Below are 15,412 nucleotides of genomic sequence, written 5' to 3'. Positions count from 1 at the left end.
GAAGACTCGCAAATATTCAGATTAGGTAATATATTCTATTTGCTCTTTTAGCAGAGACAATCTTTACCGTTCCATGGCAATATCTGGTCCAAACGGCACGAAGAGGTGGATGTCTTCTACAGGATCATTCCTAATAGCCAATATTTTGAAAGGAAACTTAGACATAATTGGAGTCACTATCATCAGAGATTAGATTGTTTGATACCATGTGAAAAACTTTATATGCAAAAGACCTATTTCCCTAATAGACCTATTAAGACTATTCTAACATCTTTCTTTAACAGGGTATTCCGCACTGCGACAAATAGACCAATTGCACTCCTTTAAGCAATGACGGATAGAACTTATATAGTCCAGCATTTCAAATCCAACAATACGTAAAACGTATTCATTCCTAGAAATTCTGCATTCATTGTGAATGATTAACAACTTCTTAGAAAGATAAGATATTTCAGAGTAAAAAGTTATAAAACTTATTAAAACACTTACTGTTGCAGCTTTTCTGCAGTTCTCATCTGTTTTATCAACAAATTCTTCAATAGTCCATGGCTCTTCAGTTGGTAAAATATGCAAACAGACATTCTGAATACTGTCTAAAACAAACAGTATTCTGTTTTCGTAAACATCATGTACACTGAAAAGAATTACTTTAATTCGGTAAAATTAACTTTGGGAAACAATATTATGTATTCTACACTGCGACCAAATGAATCTATGAGCCAAAGAATTCTACTATAATAAAAAACTAGGATATTGTCCTCAGTTCCATTGCCATGTAAAGTATTGCTACTTTGTAAAGTATTGATATTTTAATTAATTTTCTTTCTTCTTCCATTACCCGACCGCCCTTAAAAGTACTGATGATTCCGCCCTTTTTAAGTTCGTGTAAGTATGGTGCTTAGAAGAACCCAAGATAATATACAATTTGAGTTCAGACCTTAGAAAATAGATGTCCTCTTTCCTTAAAGCGATGCGATTTCTGACTGGTAAATATTCGCTACTGGAAGTTGTTGCAAACTTATCGCGTTAATACTGAAATAATGAGAACAATTCCGTCCGTTTGGTAAGAATCTCGCTTAATCCGATAACATATTCTCAATCGGTAAGTATTTATTATCACTATCAGAAAATAGCTTCTCATATCGGTATCCTTCTCTAAAAACTTCTTGATTTAGAGCCATGTGCTTTGACAACACTTCAAATTCACTAAATCATAATTGTCAGCTTAACTTCTTGGGAATCGCAAACGACCTTATTATGCGTTACCTCAGTCACAGATCCAGGAAGACATACTCGTATTACAGTTAGTTACTCACAATGCTTTCTAGGATTAAATGTGGGGGTATGAAGTGAAGCTTTCTTCTGACGAAACCACTAAACCCGTGGAACTTACTCTTCGCTTAAGAGGACAATTATTCCTCAGTTTAGTATGCCTCCCATAGATCGGGCAATTTACAGCTGCCTACATTTTACAGGCCTATTTTCGTGCCTAAATATCTCGCAAAAGCTGTATACTTTTTCCACCGTTTGTCGCACTTCAGCAGTTCATCTAATGTATTGATAATATTTGAACCTAGGATTTGACTATCTAAACAGATTTTTTTTAAAGTAAATACTTTCGTAAAAAATCATTTTAGTAAATAATTTCAATTACCGAGTAATTAAAATTTCAAAATGTTGAATCGCCTCAAGCGTTCTTGCTACGAATACTTTCCATTCGGAATCTGTCCAGTCCAATTCAGTGAGCGCTGGATTGAGCATAGCCGCTAGACGGACTAACTGCGGTAAAAATAATGGACGAACCTCATGTTTCACAGTTTGAACTGTAGTAGAAAATTTGTCCAGTAAATCCTGTTGTTTAAACAAGCAAAACAAGTGGTCAACGCCAATGATTTTATATTAAATCAACTTAACTTTAATAATAAACTCATGTATTAAAATCCTTTTGTACCCTCAGAGAATCCTGAATTTCCATAAAATAATCGTGTTTGAAAAATAATCCCATGGTGAGTGAAGGAACGGGTAAATTCATTTTAGCCATACATTCTGCTTCTCTTATCATGATTCGTAATCTTTGATCAAAATTTATTTCTAAATCACCCGTTTTTTCATTTAGAGTTAAAAGTTTTTTCTTTAAACATGTCTCTGCTACCCAAACCTGTAAGGGATATTATGAAAGTAGCAAGAATAATGATTAAAAATAGTATTAATGTAAAACATGTTGATCTATATTAAGAAAGACACCTTCTCGAAACCAAATATTATGGAAAGTAAAACTAAAGAAAAATATGGAATATTACGTTATGACTCATCCAAGTGTCCACAATGGCTTCTTCATATTGGTCAATCATTCTAGAAAAATAATTGAATTTCTTTTGTAATTCTGCCGTTTCAGGCAACGGTTTGAGCGAAGGATGAGCAGCTGCAGCTGATATTAATTCTTTAAGGTTTTCTTTTAATGACCTACTCCAACAGATCTTACCTAAAACATTATTTTTATTATTCAGAAGTAAAATAAGTAATTATTCAAGCTGAAGTATTTCATTCTTGTGAAATTTGAGAAGGTGTGTAAGGTTTGATAGAGCAGTGGGAGCTCTTATAAAAACATGAAAACTTTAGTCGCGAGAAACTATAAATTTAGGTGTTAGATTTGTTAGCTCACATTATTCATAAACTAGATTTATGACCAGAGTATAATGATAAAAAAAAAGCTTTACCAAAGAATTTATAGTAAGATGAAGTTTTAAAAGAATACTTTTTCTATATTCGCTCATAATTCTAGAAAAACAGCACAAAAGATAGTGTAATTACCTGATAAAGGGGGAAAATTTCTCGCTATTGGCGGTCTATGTTTCTGCTTTTTGAAAACTTTCATGACTTTGTCTAATTGTCTGTCACAAAACTTTAATATCCTTGTATACTTTTCAGACATTTGGGTTAATGGAATTTTTAAACTAATCTGGAAAATAGATTAAGGTAATTCATAAAACAGAATTCAATAATTTAAAATGAATCATCAATTTATATAGTTATTTTAAAGTATCCAAATCTATTATGAAAGCCACTCGTTAGTTTACATACCTAAACACAAGCACAGTTTACATAAAGCCTTCAAAGGTATGTAGTTAAATGGTACCAAAAAAAAAAAAATACACCTGAGCTCACCTTACTTAATACTTTATGTACTGATAATTTTTCTCGGAGGAAAAATTCTGTTTTATTACTTACGTTGCCATTCCGTGAAAGTGTAACTTTTTTTGAAGAATAAGTTGGTTGTTTGGCCGTCGTTACAATATAAACTTCAATGGTTGAAGAATATTTATTAACTTTGGCTTAAGACAACCATTAAACTTTATATTGAAATATTTTTCATTTTAATTAATTTTTTAAAAAAGTCGCTATTCACCTTTTCAAAACGATTCAGAAATTTAATACCAAGCAACGTCTCCCAGATTCCTTTGTAATTTTCTTCAATTGTTGAAGCTATATTTTCTTTCAGTGTATTTGTATTTTGTATAAACATTTCATAGTCTGTATCAAATTCAGTGTTCCTTTGATCCAAATAATCATAATTTTTAGAAATAATACCATTTTTAATTTCATTAAAATTTTTTATAACATCATCTAGTTCTGGAAAAGATAAAACCTGTTACTATCTGACATTTGCAGGATGATTAAAATTCAAACCTGTGTTACGATTAAAAATAATAAATTGCATTAATTAATTTATATTTACAAAGAATAAGTCCAACTTTTGCTGATTTTTTTCAAAGTAACCAGTATGTTTTTTAAACAAAGGTTTCCTAATTTGATTTTTGAATTATTGTTTTGTCCTGTTTGCTAACATGTTTAGGAATTTGTGGGGTTCATTCTAAGTTTTCCTAAAAATAGCAACTGGAATCCTTATAAATCTTTATGATTTGTTTGTAAGACCCAAGAAGAATCTTATTTATATGAATCTTATTACTTCAATACATGGCGTCTTTAGGAAACGATGTGCTGCCACTCTCAGTGTCAACTGATCCCAATAGCAAAAGTGTTCAAAAGAGCATTCTGGATTGTGATGTTATGAATGTTATGTTACTTATAAAATAAAATTTGTAAATGTGATGTGGCCCACGCGAATCTTGCCTATAGCGTCAAATAGCTCGTGTTTTGATTGAGTTTGACACCGCTGGTATAGATTTCAACTCTTTCTGCCTTTGTCACTAGGTTTTAAGGCCAGGGCTAAAATAAAACTTATTTTAGTGGCCTTCATTTGGAAAATGAAAGGTAAAATACAAAGGAACATCGAATTGGCTTCTAGTTCGTGTAGATTTCTACTTTTTCAGTTTCTGCCATCTGCTTTTATGGCCCAGGGCTAAAAAATACATAATGGGTGGCCTTCATTTGGAAAATGAAAGGTAAAATACAAGGGACAAACACCGTATTGGATTTCAATTATCTAGATTTCTACTTTTTCAGTTTTTGTCACCTTTCCGAGTAAAAATAAGTTAAATAGTTACTTTTTAAGTTTAGTGGAAGTATTTTACTTAAATATAAACTTATGAGGCCGCGTTTTCAAAGTAAGATCATATTGAAAATTTAAACTTTATTAAGCACATAAGTGTTATAATATAAGGTACGATTTATAAGTACCGAAATTAAGAAAGGCTTATATAAGAAATCGTCTTTTCCCTTACGGGCCTGTTAAGATATTCGGGTGATAAAACAGCCGAGGCGGAATCAGTTAAAATATTTAAGTAAAACTCGGAAAAGTACCGACAAAATAACCCCTGGTGATGATGTATTGATGCAATGTACACTCCATTTTAGCACACAACTTCCATAGGCTATAACTTTCCTTTAGCAGCTTCAAAGATAGACTCAACTTTAAAATGCACCTACTTTTAAAATAAGTGAAATTCAGAGCAAGATTTATGACAAATTACCTTCACCCAGTAACAGGCCTGCAAAAAAGTAAATAAACTGATAGATATTTACAAATCCTTTCCCTTTTTGTAAGATTTGAAATATTTTTTGTAGTAATTACCTTCCATTCTGCAGTCAAAGAGGCAATTATAGTCATCCATTAAATCAAACATTTTAATAATTTTTGCAAGTCTGCGACAAAATGTATCAAATTTGCCAAAAACGTAATTTTCGGAAAATTGAAGCGGAGGTTGATCAGGTATATAATTATGTTCCTTTACATGTAAGTAAGAATCATGATAAGCTTTGTTTAAACGAACACAATTAACTAATTTTTCTCGTACAGCATTGCGATCTTGGGACCATATATTTTCTTTCCCATGACACGTTATGTAATCTTTACAGCTTCTAATCATTTGATTTGTTATCTAAAAATAATACCATTTTAATATTTCTTTCGCAAGTTGTAGTACTAGTACACTTGAAATTCCTGTTTTTGTCAGCATTGATATTAATCAAATTCTGCATTATCACGAATCCTTCCAACAGAAAATAAACTACACTTATTACATACCTTAAAGAAGTCATCATGTTTTCTCTAAAATCTAATAATACCAATCCCTCTTATGAAAATGTAATATTCAAAAGTTACAGGGAACTCTTTGATAAGAACATTGAATAAAATTCAATTATTTTTAAGAATTAAATTATTTTAATTTAACCAATTATATTTAAGAACTTGTTAATAATAAAAACTTTTTAGTTCTCATTAATAGACCAAGTATTATTTTACTAGTAGTTTGAAAAACCTTTTAGAAGCATCTCTCGAAAAATTGAAATTTTTATTTATTCAAGTTTGAACAGAATTAATCCTCCAGGCCGCTAGCAAAAGCTGAGTGAGCTTAAAGTAAAAAAAAAACTGAGTTTGAAGAGAAAATTGTGTTGGAGAGCAATATGGATTTGAATATGAATTTTGTGTGAAAAAAATTAGAATTTTGAATATTAAATATTGTCTGATACCAACCGCGCGAGGGCTCAACTCAGATCAAAAAATGCTTTGCGTATTTTCTCAGGATCGATTAAGAATCACCTATCGGATCGATTGTTATAACTCCCAAAAAATTGTGCTCCTTGAGAATCAGTTTCTGAACTACGGAAAACGTCTTACTTTACCAAAAATTGTGTTTGGACAGAGAAAGGCCGTATAATTGCTTACAATAGCAGACCGAGAGATATTATTAACTGTCATAAACATTAGTTCTTACCTTGACCATCAACGAAGATGTCCTCTCTGATGTATTGTAATACTGCGATACACTGTGTATTAGTCTTACTGTTTGTAACAGTCTTAAAATGGATCCTTTCATTCTCACCTGTGAACAAATATATTTTTCAATTAAACATTATAAAAGTAACAATTATTAAACCAATTTTTGCTACTTACAGGGTCGTATAAATAAAGTGCGTGGCAAGATTTTTCTATTGCTTGAACGTATTTAGCATTATCTCTTGCTTCATTATAGCAGTAAGTAATTCTCATATCTGCATCTTTCCACTGTCTCATTAGTTTAGATCTCACCAAAATTAAACATTGTATTGTCGTGATTACCTTTTTTGTGAAAAGAAATTTATTGATGTGATATTGATTTTAAATTTAAAAATGCCATAAATCTATACATACTTCATGTGCCTGCAACTGAGTGACTATCTGCGAAAACTGAGCATCTCTTTTTTTCCAATACTCCAGTTCATCCTGAGGGCCACTTGTATCATTTTCTTTTCTTAATTGTTCACTTTCCATTATAACCTGTCCATTTTTTATTTTATATGCTAGATTCTCTCAAATTTATTAATAACAAAGAACGATCAATCAGGTTACCTCGTGTATCCTTTTTAGCCATAATTTCATCCTTTCTTCAAGGATGCGCAAATTGTCTGGTTGCAATATGTAATCTTTAGCTTCTTCAAAGTTAGTTATATTTTCCATAAGCGTCTGCCCATCATCGAATATATTTTTCTCTTTGCATACTTCTTCGCAAACTAATAAAAATTATTTTAAGAAAATACAATTTTCAAAATTATTTGAAATGGTTTCCTTTGAGAGGAGGAGAGTGCAAGAACAAGTAAGGATCAGTGAACTTCTAGAGAAACACATTTTGGTAGTGGTTGAAGGAAATCAATAAATAAAGAAAACTTCTTAGAAAATAAATCTCATTTCAAGAGATCTGAAAATTAAAAAAAAAAAATACCTTTAAGAGCACTACAAAATGATCTCAAACCAGGCAGAAGCTGATCTCTAACAATTGAACCCCCTACTTCTTCATCGTCATTTTCCTGAGATGGTTGAGACAGCGCTTTCATAAATACATATTCCATCACCCTTTGGACAGTAGTTACTAAACCAACGTTAACTGAATTTATTACTCCACAAAATAAATCCTGGAAAGGAATTGTTATAACTGAACAGTTATTATCCATATGCAATTTATTAATGCTTAAAAATAGATTAATTTTTATAATTTGTCAACAACATAATGTCAAAGACTTAAAGATATTACTAGAATACAAGAAATCTGAATAAAATTGAATCAGAAACTCATTTGACAATATTAGTCCAATCTTATGGTTCAAGTATGACAGATATTTCTGTTACGGAGATAATATTTATATATATATGTCACCAAAGAAAGCTGTTAATTAGTAGCCGACTTTGCAATAGAATACTTCTTATCACTAAAACCGATTTCTGTTCAATTAACAAAAAACATTACTTTTTGAAATCCTTCCTCCGGCAGCTGTTTGGTTGTGTTTAGCCGAAACATATAAATACATATTCCTGTTAAGGATATATCCCATCCATTCGTTAGAAACAGTTTTCGTTTTACAGAAGCGGTTTGAGTTGGTTTCGTAACTTGCAGACCTCTTATGCCGCCAGCTTTTCCCTGACATTTTTGAATTACATAAAATATATATATTAACAATATACAAACTAAAAAGTACAATGATATTAATTACAATCACTAAAATGCTTACACTTTCTTGAACCGGAGGCGGAGAAACTTCTTCTACATCTTGATAAAACCATATCAATTTATTTCTCATGTGTGGAAGAAAAAGTTCGTTAATTTCATCCAACTGAACAGTTGAAAAAGTAAGAAAATTATAGTAGTAAATTTTATACTTTCAGATGATCTATTAAAACAGAAATACATATTGCATTACTGACCATGTTTCCATCAAATACATTGTCCATTATATCTGACCGTGGGAGTCCAGTTGCGTCAATCAAGAGTTGGAATGTGAACTCCAGTCGGGGGTCCATTTCCCCTCGCCTCGCCTTTCTTTCGCATTCTTCGCGCCTTTTCTGTTTTAAAAATGTATATATGTATATATATTTTTTCATTAATATTTAAAAAACATTAACCACAATCTGTAAATTAAATACCCGTTAATACTTCTAATAAAGCGATATTAACATTTTTCATAGTGTCTTTTATGTTCTCATCACAAGCATACAAAACCAGACTTTAATTTAATAGAATAGTCAGGGAAACTTAGCCACATTGCTCAAGAGTATGGCAAGAAACACGGGTTATTAAAAAAGTATTATTAAAACGAGAGATCCAATTTGACACACATTAATATCCTCGAATCATACTCTTTTGAATCGAGTACCTCCCCTTTCACAAATAAATATTAACAATAGTGGCTTTCTATTATTAATTTCCACTATTAATATACAAAAGGAGGTAGAAACTCATAAAAATTAACAACTTTCAGAAGATTGAATCAAATTGCAAATGTCGCTATTGACGATTTTTTTAATAGCCATTTTTATGTAAGAACAAAAGAAAATCAAAGCCGAATGAAGAATTCCTTTAACGTGCATTTCAGTTAAAAATTGAGAGAAGAAAAACGGAAGAAATGAAAGTAAAAGAAATTATTCACTTGAACCATCAACTTCAAGTGTATTCAAGGCCAGGGTTCCTGCTTCTAAACTCACTCTAAAAACTGTTTTAATCTCAAAATCTCGGATCTAATCTCCTCAATGTGGGAGCAATCACACATAATTAGATGGAAGAATGGATAAGAAGAAATAGCGCAGGAAAACTGGCCACAGATATCCTGACATAGCTTTTTATATTACATTTGTGCTGCTGATTAGTAAGAGAAGAATAATCATTTCCAAAGTTATAATTTTCTTAGCCATCCAGGTGGTTCTATTGGCTATAAAGTTCTATGGAGTTAGTTCAAGACAATGTAGGACTTTCTGGATGGACATTCTCTTAACTAAATATTGTTTAGATGCCCGGGCTAATGAGATGGTTGTAGCATGCTTATCCAGGTAAGAATGTCATACTTAGAGAACCAGAGCCAATTTCGGCGCAGTAAAATGCCGCAGTAGAGTAGCGAACAATCTGCCGACGCACATACAGTCAAAGCGATGGTAAAAGTTTATAATTAGCTTAAGTTTACTATGGCATCACTCCAAAAAGTCGGCTGGACATTTGGAAATTGTACGCCTCTTAAAGAGCACAGCAAAGTGAGTGCCGTATTGTCCGGTCAACGGACAGCCTTGTTGGTTTGAGAGAAAGGAATAAGAAACGGCACCACACGGATTGAACATTTCCTGTCTGTGTGAAGGCCTGTTTGACTTTTAGAGTTCGGCCTTTTGAATAACAAAAACTTCAGCCAGGATTCTCTCTCCAGATTCTTAAGTCTGGAATGTGCCAAACGTACACGCCTGGAGGGCCAAAACGAAGCTTTTAATCCATTGCTTTCACCAAATTTTTGAAAAGCCATAGCTATATGAAGAGGAGGTAGAAGAATGTTGTCAGGGTTGGACTTAGACTGCAGACTCGTGGGAGCACAAGTCGCAGGCATGTTGGAGATTCCAGTCAGGAACCGGAGTTCATGGTTAACTTAACATTTAAGTTCATAGTATGTATGCAGGCTAAAAATAATGACTTTTAAACAAAAATTATGTTAGAGTTAGTCCCGCCTAGTAATCATTAAGGACATTCTTATTCAATCTGAGTACAAGTTAGTACAAAAGAGAGTATCAATATTGTTTTATGTTATAGTGTTCTTTAGTTATAATGTTAATGAGTCCATCTAAAAGTGTTCAACAAAAACTAGACCTGCAATAGGCTGACATTGCTCTCGTCTTCACTACTGGAATCATCATCCTTCGCATGGTTTATAGTAGACACGAACATGGTTAGTGTCTGGAACAGACTGAGCGCTCTTTGGTATCTTTTACCACTCACAGATACCTCTTGCCTAGTTGTTTCAATCAGCTCAGTACTGTCCACCGACACGCTAACCAGTCGGATAGATAGTAATTCCGAGAAACATCACACCAACTACTCTATCCAGGGTACCCTTCATACTTAGGTAAATAGTTTTTTTAAATTTATTAGTTTATCACTTATTTTTCATTCTACACTTAAATATTAACTAATTATATATGTATGCATAGATAATTTCAAAATGGAAATTTTCTATTTTAGATTTTATGCTAGAAGAAGTAAAGGAATTTTGAAAAAATGTCAATTTAACTTAATTTTCTCAAATTGACGTCCAGCTGCATTTTTTCACTCTTCTGTTTGTAAGTAAATATTCAGAAATTTTATTTTCAATTTATTTCAACCAAATTATCAATTCATTTCAATAAAATGAAATTTAAACAATACTATTGTTGGAATAAAATATTTTGTTACAAAATACTAAGTAGAAATAATTCTAATATTTAATAGCTTTTTTGAATTTTATAGAAAAGTCTGGTATCAATATTCCACACCAGAATTCCTATTATTTTTAGTTATAGAAGGTTTTAACTTTTTAGATAATATATTTAGCATATTTTGTTTAGTATTAGTATAAGTTAGAAGATTCTAACTTAAAAATTTCTCCACCAAAAGTAGCATTTTACTGTAGTAGTTTTTCACTTGTTTAATACAAAAAAAAAAGTCATTTAATAAAAAACTGCGTCATTTTTCGTTAATAGCTTTTTCTCTAATGATTTTCTTTAAGTTTAAGTTAAAGATTTAAGTTTTCCTGTGGAGTTTTATTTCAGGGTATAATTAATGTTTTACATACATTTGTATGAACAAAGAAAATGTATAAGTTAGAACCGGAGTGTACTTATGAAACGGGAGTCTTTCTCTTACTTTATATAATGAGATGTGAGGTAACCGTGCAGATTTTCTATTTTGAATTTTCACTTGTTTTGATCAAAATTGGCCAACCCTGAAATTTCACTTTTCAGTATCCAAGAATATTTTCAAAAATGGCTTCTACGATTTCCTATAATTTTAAACTGCTAATTGAATATACATAAATCTGTAACTTTGATTTTGAACATTTTTCAATAAAGATTTTTCTTCTGAAAGAGATGTGTGCTTAGACTTGTCTCTAAAGTGCAATTACAGTTGTTTACCACCTGTTTAATATTAATAACAATCAAATATGAGACAGAATTTCCAAATTTGGTGAAAATTAGCTGATCAAAAGGGCCACTTTATCGAACAGAATTGTCCATATTTGTCACAATCAGCTCCTACGAATTTATTTAAACTTTGTAGATGCGATTACACATACATAAATCCATCCACATCTTTTACTGGAAACATTTTTGCCCGAAAAGTCGATTAAGGGTGGATAGATTCCTTCTAAAGCGATAAGAATTAAATATGAGTCAAAAGTTAGCATTTAGAAGTTCGATAATTAATGTAAATGTTCATACCAGATTATTTTCTAATTAAATTGATAAGCACTAAAAATTAATTCTACCCAAAAATAATTTGTAGCAGTTGTTAGTTTACACAAAAATAAATATATTACGTAAAATTTCACTTAAAAGAGGAAATATTAATCATTTACAGCTCAAGATGAATATTGGTTTCAGATTTTTGAAACTGTATTTTGACGAAATAACGAAAAAGAAGTTCTAACAATCTATATTTCCATATAGATATTTTTGCCATGATTTTGATACAAATATTACATTATTTGAACTTTCTTCCAATGGCTGTGATCTTTCTTTACTCTAGAAAAAATTATTAGTACATTTAAGTATACTTTTATCCAGAGTAATCATAACCAAAACACCCTCTTAATTTTTAAAGTGAAATAAAAATTCATGAAGTGCAATAAGAAAGGTCATGACTACATGAGAAAGAGAAATTATTTTCGGAAATTCTGAGAAGTTAGAATGATTTCGTCTTTACTGTTAACGTGAAATAGGGACCTTAAAGTGCTGAATGTGGAGAACTGGAAGAGAAGGGCCATGTGTTGAGAGGTCTGGTGGAGCATTGTTGGGGAAGCCAAGGCTCACTATGGGCTGTACAGCTGCTTAGTTAGTTAGTTAGTTAGTGTTAGCGTGAAATGAACAGTTCCACAATTATATGGGAGCCAATAGTAGAACTAATTATTTACATAATTCATTTTTTCAAAAACATATTTCAATAAAACTCGTGCAAATTACATTAGAAAAGCTGATATTAATTGTTTGAATGTATTGATGTTGTATGTATTGATTTAATTTTTTTTTTTTTTTTTTTAACTAGAACGTTGTTTAAAAATATTCTGTAATTAATTCATTTTTAATAGGAGGAAAAAGAAAAGCAATTATTAAACGAATCTACTGCAAGTCAAAGCTATAAAGAATTACACGCGATAGTCAAAATAGAAAAGATCTAACTCTTAATAAGTTGTGATAGTAGCACGCTATAACAGTCAGATTGTATAGATACATATATGAGATAATGTTACCTAAGTTTATATGATTTATCGATTTAATAAGGGATCATTTTGCCTCAATAATTTCTACCCAACGGGTTTTCTTTTCGTGAATTGCTCCTGAATCTATCGCACATCGTCGTAAAGACTTGTTTTTTGGCTTCAGTTACTCAGAGTAGCAAATATTCAAAATAAATAATTAAAAACAACTTTTTTGATAAAAAAGCTAAATGTAAAAAACGGTTTACAGTTGCCAAATCAAAAAATTGTATATATATTTTAAGAAAAAAAGTTGCAGGATCCGCGAAAAGTCTCAACGTGTACGCTATTTAGTGTTAACTGCAGAAAAGTATTTTTTGACATCAAGTAGACTTCAACTACCAAAAATGGGACACTCAGTGGGTTTATTAATAAATAATACAGCTGCAAACTGTTAATAAAGTTCGCTAATTGAGGAAGAATTGAAGTGTTAATTTTTCTCTTAATTGATAAAAAGAACAAATCCATACAGCTTTTATTACTTTCAATTTTGTTCACTTTTTATTAAAAGTTACAGTCTCATCAGGCAATACTAAGAGCCCTGATAAGGCGGGACATCATGAAATCAGGTTTCGGAATACTCTTGACGGACAGCATTGCTTTTTTTCTTGTAGTACAATGAGGAGCTTTTGCAGAGTGGTTAAAATGAGTAAAATGTTTCTTAAGCTAGCCCCTTGTAGAAATCATGTACAAATCACAAAATTAATTTCCTCTAAGAGGCAAGAGACAATTTTATGTATGTATAGCTGTTCTGGAGTCACCTTACATTAGCGTGACACTGTCCCTTGTTTATGGAGCAAACGGTGTGTCTACCACTTGAAGACCTTCTACGCGACATGTCTATGTCTAGCAGCATTATTGAATTTCCAATAAAATTAACGCGGTACCAGCCACCAAACTTTCTCATCTCACATCTTTTCTTTTTCTTATTCTCAAAAAGTGGAGTCTTCCGCTAGCAGAACGTTAAATGAAGCGGTCTCTCAGCCTCTCTGTATTTGGCGGGATTCTATCTTCATGAGAGAGAAAACAATAAAAGCCCTAAAAGTCCAACGAAGATGCCGACAGGCCGAAACTACCCTGTTCAAAAGATATTTCTTTATTGTACTGGACCTCATAGTGGACTACCAGATAGATATAACATCTACTTCTCGCGATCGTTTCCATACAATTTCAGAGCTCACAGTGACTTCTAAAAACTTATAAAAAGTTATTAAATTCTATAGATGTGTTCAACTGCTTAGAAGTAAACGAAATATGTCTTTTCATCCAGATTTGACATTCCTACGACCACTTCCACTTCTGAATCTTATTAAAACTTCGCTGGTCATCAAAACTAATACGATTCAACGATAAATTGCAGAAAATGACGTCTTAACATTTTGCAACTTATAGTAAATACGCTTTCATCCCCCGCAAGACAGCATTCTCAAAACAAGGCCCTTATCTGTTAATGAATAACGACAGAATGAAACATAAAGAGGATTTTTTTCTTCTTTTTTTTAACTAATACTGTTTATTTTTTAACAACACTATTCAAACAACTTTTTTTTTCAACAAAACTTGTGCCTCTCCCTGACTATAATTAATTACTACTGTTTTTAAATTTTATTCTGAAGAGAATTGAAATTTTCGTGATTGAAGTATTTGTAAAAGTAACACTAAAGCAGAGCTAATACAAAGCTGAGAGTTATGTTTGAAATAGAAAAACATGTGGCCCATTTTTTTGTGGTTCAGTGCCTTTTTTTAAATTAAAGTTGAAGCTCTTTCGTAAAGATAAGTATTGAAACTGTCATACTTTTAATAAAGGATATACCAAATAATTTATTAATAATTATTATTTAAAGAGTAGTTCAGCTGTAGTTTCACGTAGGCGTGGGAAAAGCTACACAAACGCTGCAATCTACTCGTTAGGTGCTGATATGTGCAACTCTAGATTAAACCTAAAACAATCGCAGACCCACTGAGGAAGCCCTTTGTTCATCCTGAATATTTATTTGTCTTTATTAAGTACAACAAGCATTAAGATTCACGTAGATCTCAGTTACTGATGATTTCTTAATTTAGCCATTTCCGCCTAATGAGTTCAATTACTTTGAGCATTATTGTAAACACAGGATAATTCAAATTACTTCTTGCGTGTAGATAAAAAGGCAATTCAATTAAATTTACTTCAATTAGATAAGAATGATTTTTTATGAGAGAAAATAGGAAAATCTCTATAAAAATTCGAATATCGATTCAGTGTCTTTGTATATTGCGGAATTCGGTAAATACCATATTAGATCTTTCCACTAGGTATAAGTAAATTATTAAGTTATCCTAAAATTTGGTTCTGCTTTGATTGTAATTAAAAACATTATAAGAGATACAGTGCACCGACCGATACAGTGCATATCCGGATGTTCGCAGGTATGGATAGAAGACTTGAAGAAATCGTTTAGTAGGAAAGTCAAGTATAGTTGCTTGGCATTTTTTTGCGTTTTTTTAATATTAATTTATTTACTTTATATATTTTTTCTTTTTTCACCTCATGGAAATCGGCTAGAAAAAGAGTGTCGCTGCGTACCTTGATCATGTATTTTTCTCATCACTACCATTATCCTTAACTCTTCTACCGCTTGAGGGCGGTGGTGTATGTTTTTTTTTTAAGGCGGATCAAGACATCTGAGGTCAAGACGCCCAGAAACTCCCAGATCACTGGATGCTCCTAAGAATAAAA

General features: G+C 31.7%; 1 protein-coding gene and 1 long non-coding RNA gene across 2 annotated transcripts in view; one reads left to right on the top strand and one right to left on the bottom strand.

Annotated features, from left to right (window-relative positions):
* Nucleotides 1–8,248, bottom strand: part of Dhc1 (dynein axonemal heavy chain 1) — a 50,655-nt gene extending 42,407 nt beyond the window's left edge. The window contains exons 1-16 of the mRNA XM_074118931.1: nt 8,138–8,248; nt 7,945–8,046; nt 7,683–7,853; nt 7,161–7,350; nt 6,791–6,951; nt 6,593–6,718; nt 6,356–6,520; nt 6,177–6,284; nt 5,033–5,339; nt 4,932–4,949; nt 3,407–3,630; nt 2,812–2,959; nt 2,301–2,482; nt 1,952–2,158; nt 1,655–1,851; nt 490–634 (exon numbers count right to left, since the gene is read on the bottom strand). Coding sequence (XP_073975032.1) covers nt 490–634; nt 1,655–1,851; nt 1,952–2,158; nt 2,301–2,482; nt 2,812–2,959; nt 3,407–3,630; nt 4,932–4,949; nt 5,033–5,339; nt 6,177–6,284; nt 6,356–6,520; nt 6,593–6,718; nt 6,791–6,951; nt 7,161–7,350; nt 7,683–7,853; nt 7,945–8,046; nt 8,138–8,233 — 2,547 coding nt within the window. The 5' untranslated portion in view covers nt 8,234–8,248. The remainder of the gene's footprint in view (nt 1–489; nt 635–1,654; nt 1,852–1,951; nt 2,159–2,300; nt 2,483–2,811; nt 2,960–3,406; nt 3,631–4,931; nt 4,950–5,032; nt 5,340–6,176; nt 6,285–6,355; nt 6,521–6,592; nt 6,719–6,790; nt 6,952–7,160; nt 7,351–7,682; nt 7,854–7,944; nt 8,047–8,137) is intronic.
* LOC141449464 (uncharacterized) overlaps nt 6,130–15,412 on the top strand; it is a 20,874-nt gene continuing 11,591 nt past the window's right edge. Inside the window, exons 1-2 of the long non-coding RNA XR_012455523.1 lie at nt 6,130–6,436; nt 10,425–10,522. This is a non-coding gene — a long non-coding RNA (uncharacterized lncRNA). The remainder of the gene's footprint in view (nt 6,437–10,424; nt 10,523–15,412) is intronic.

Source organism: Rhodnius prolixus, unplaced genomic scaffold (genome assembly GCF_049639745.1).
Source record: "Rhodnius prolixus isolate KJV_2025 unplaced genomic scaffold, Rpr scaffold_2, whole genome shotgun sequence".
In the NCBI taxonomy this organism is placed as follows: domain Eukaryota; kingdom Metazoa; phylum Arthropoda; class Insecta; order Hemiptera; family Reduviidae; genus Rhodnius; species Rhodnius prolixus.
Note: the sequence above shows the minus strand (reverse complement) of the source record. Positions and strands in the feature narration are given on the sequence as shown.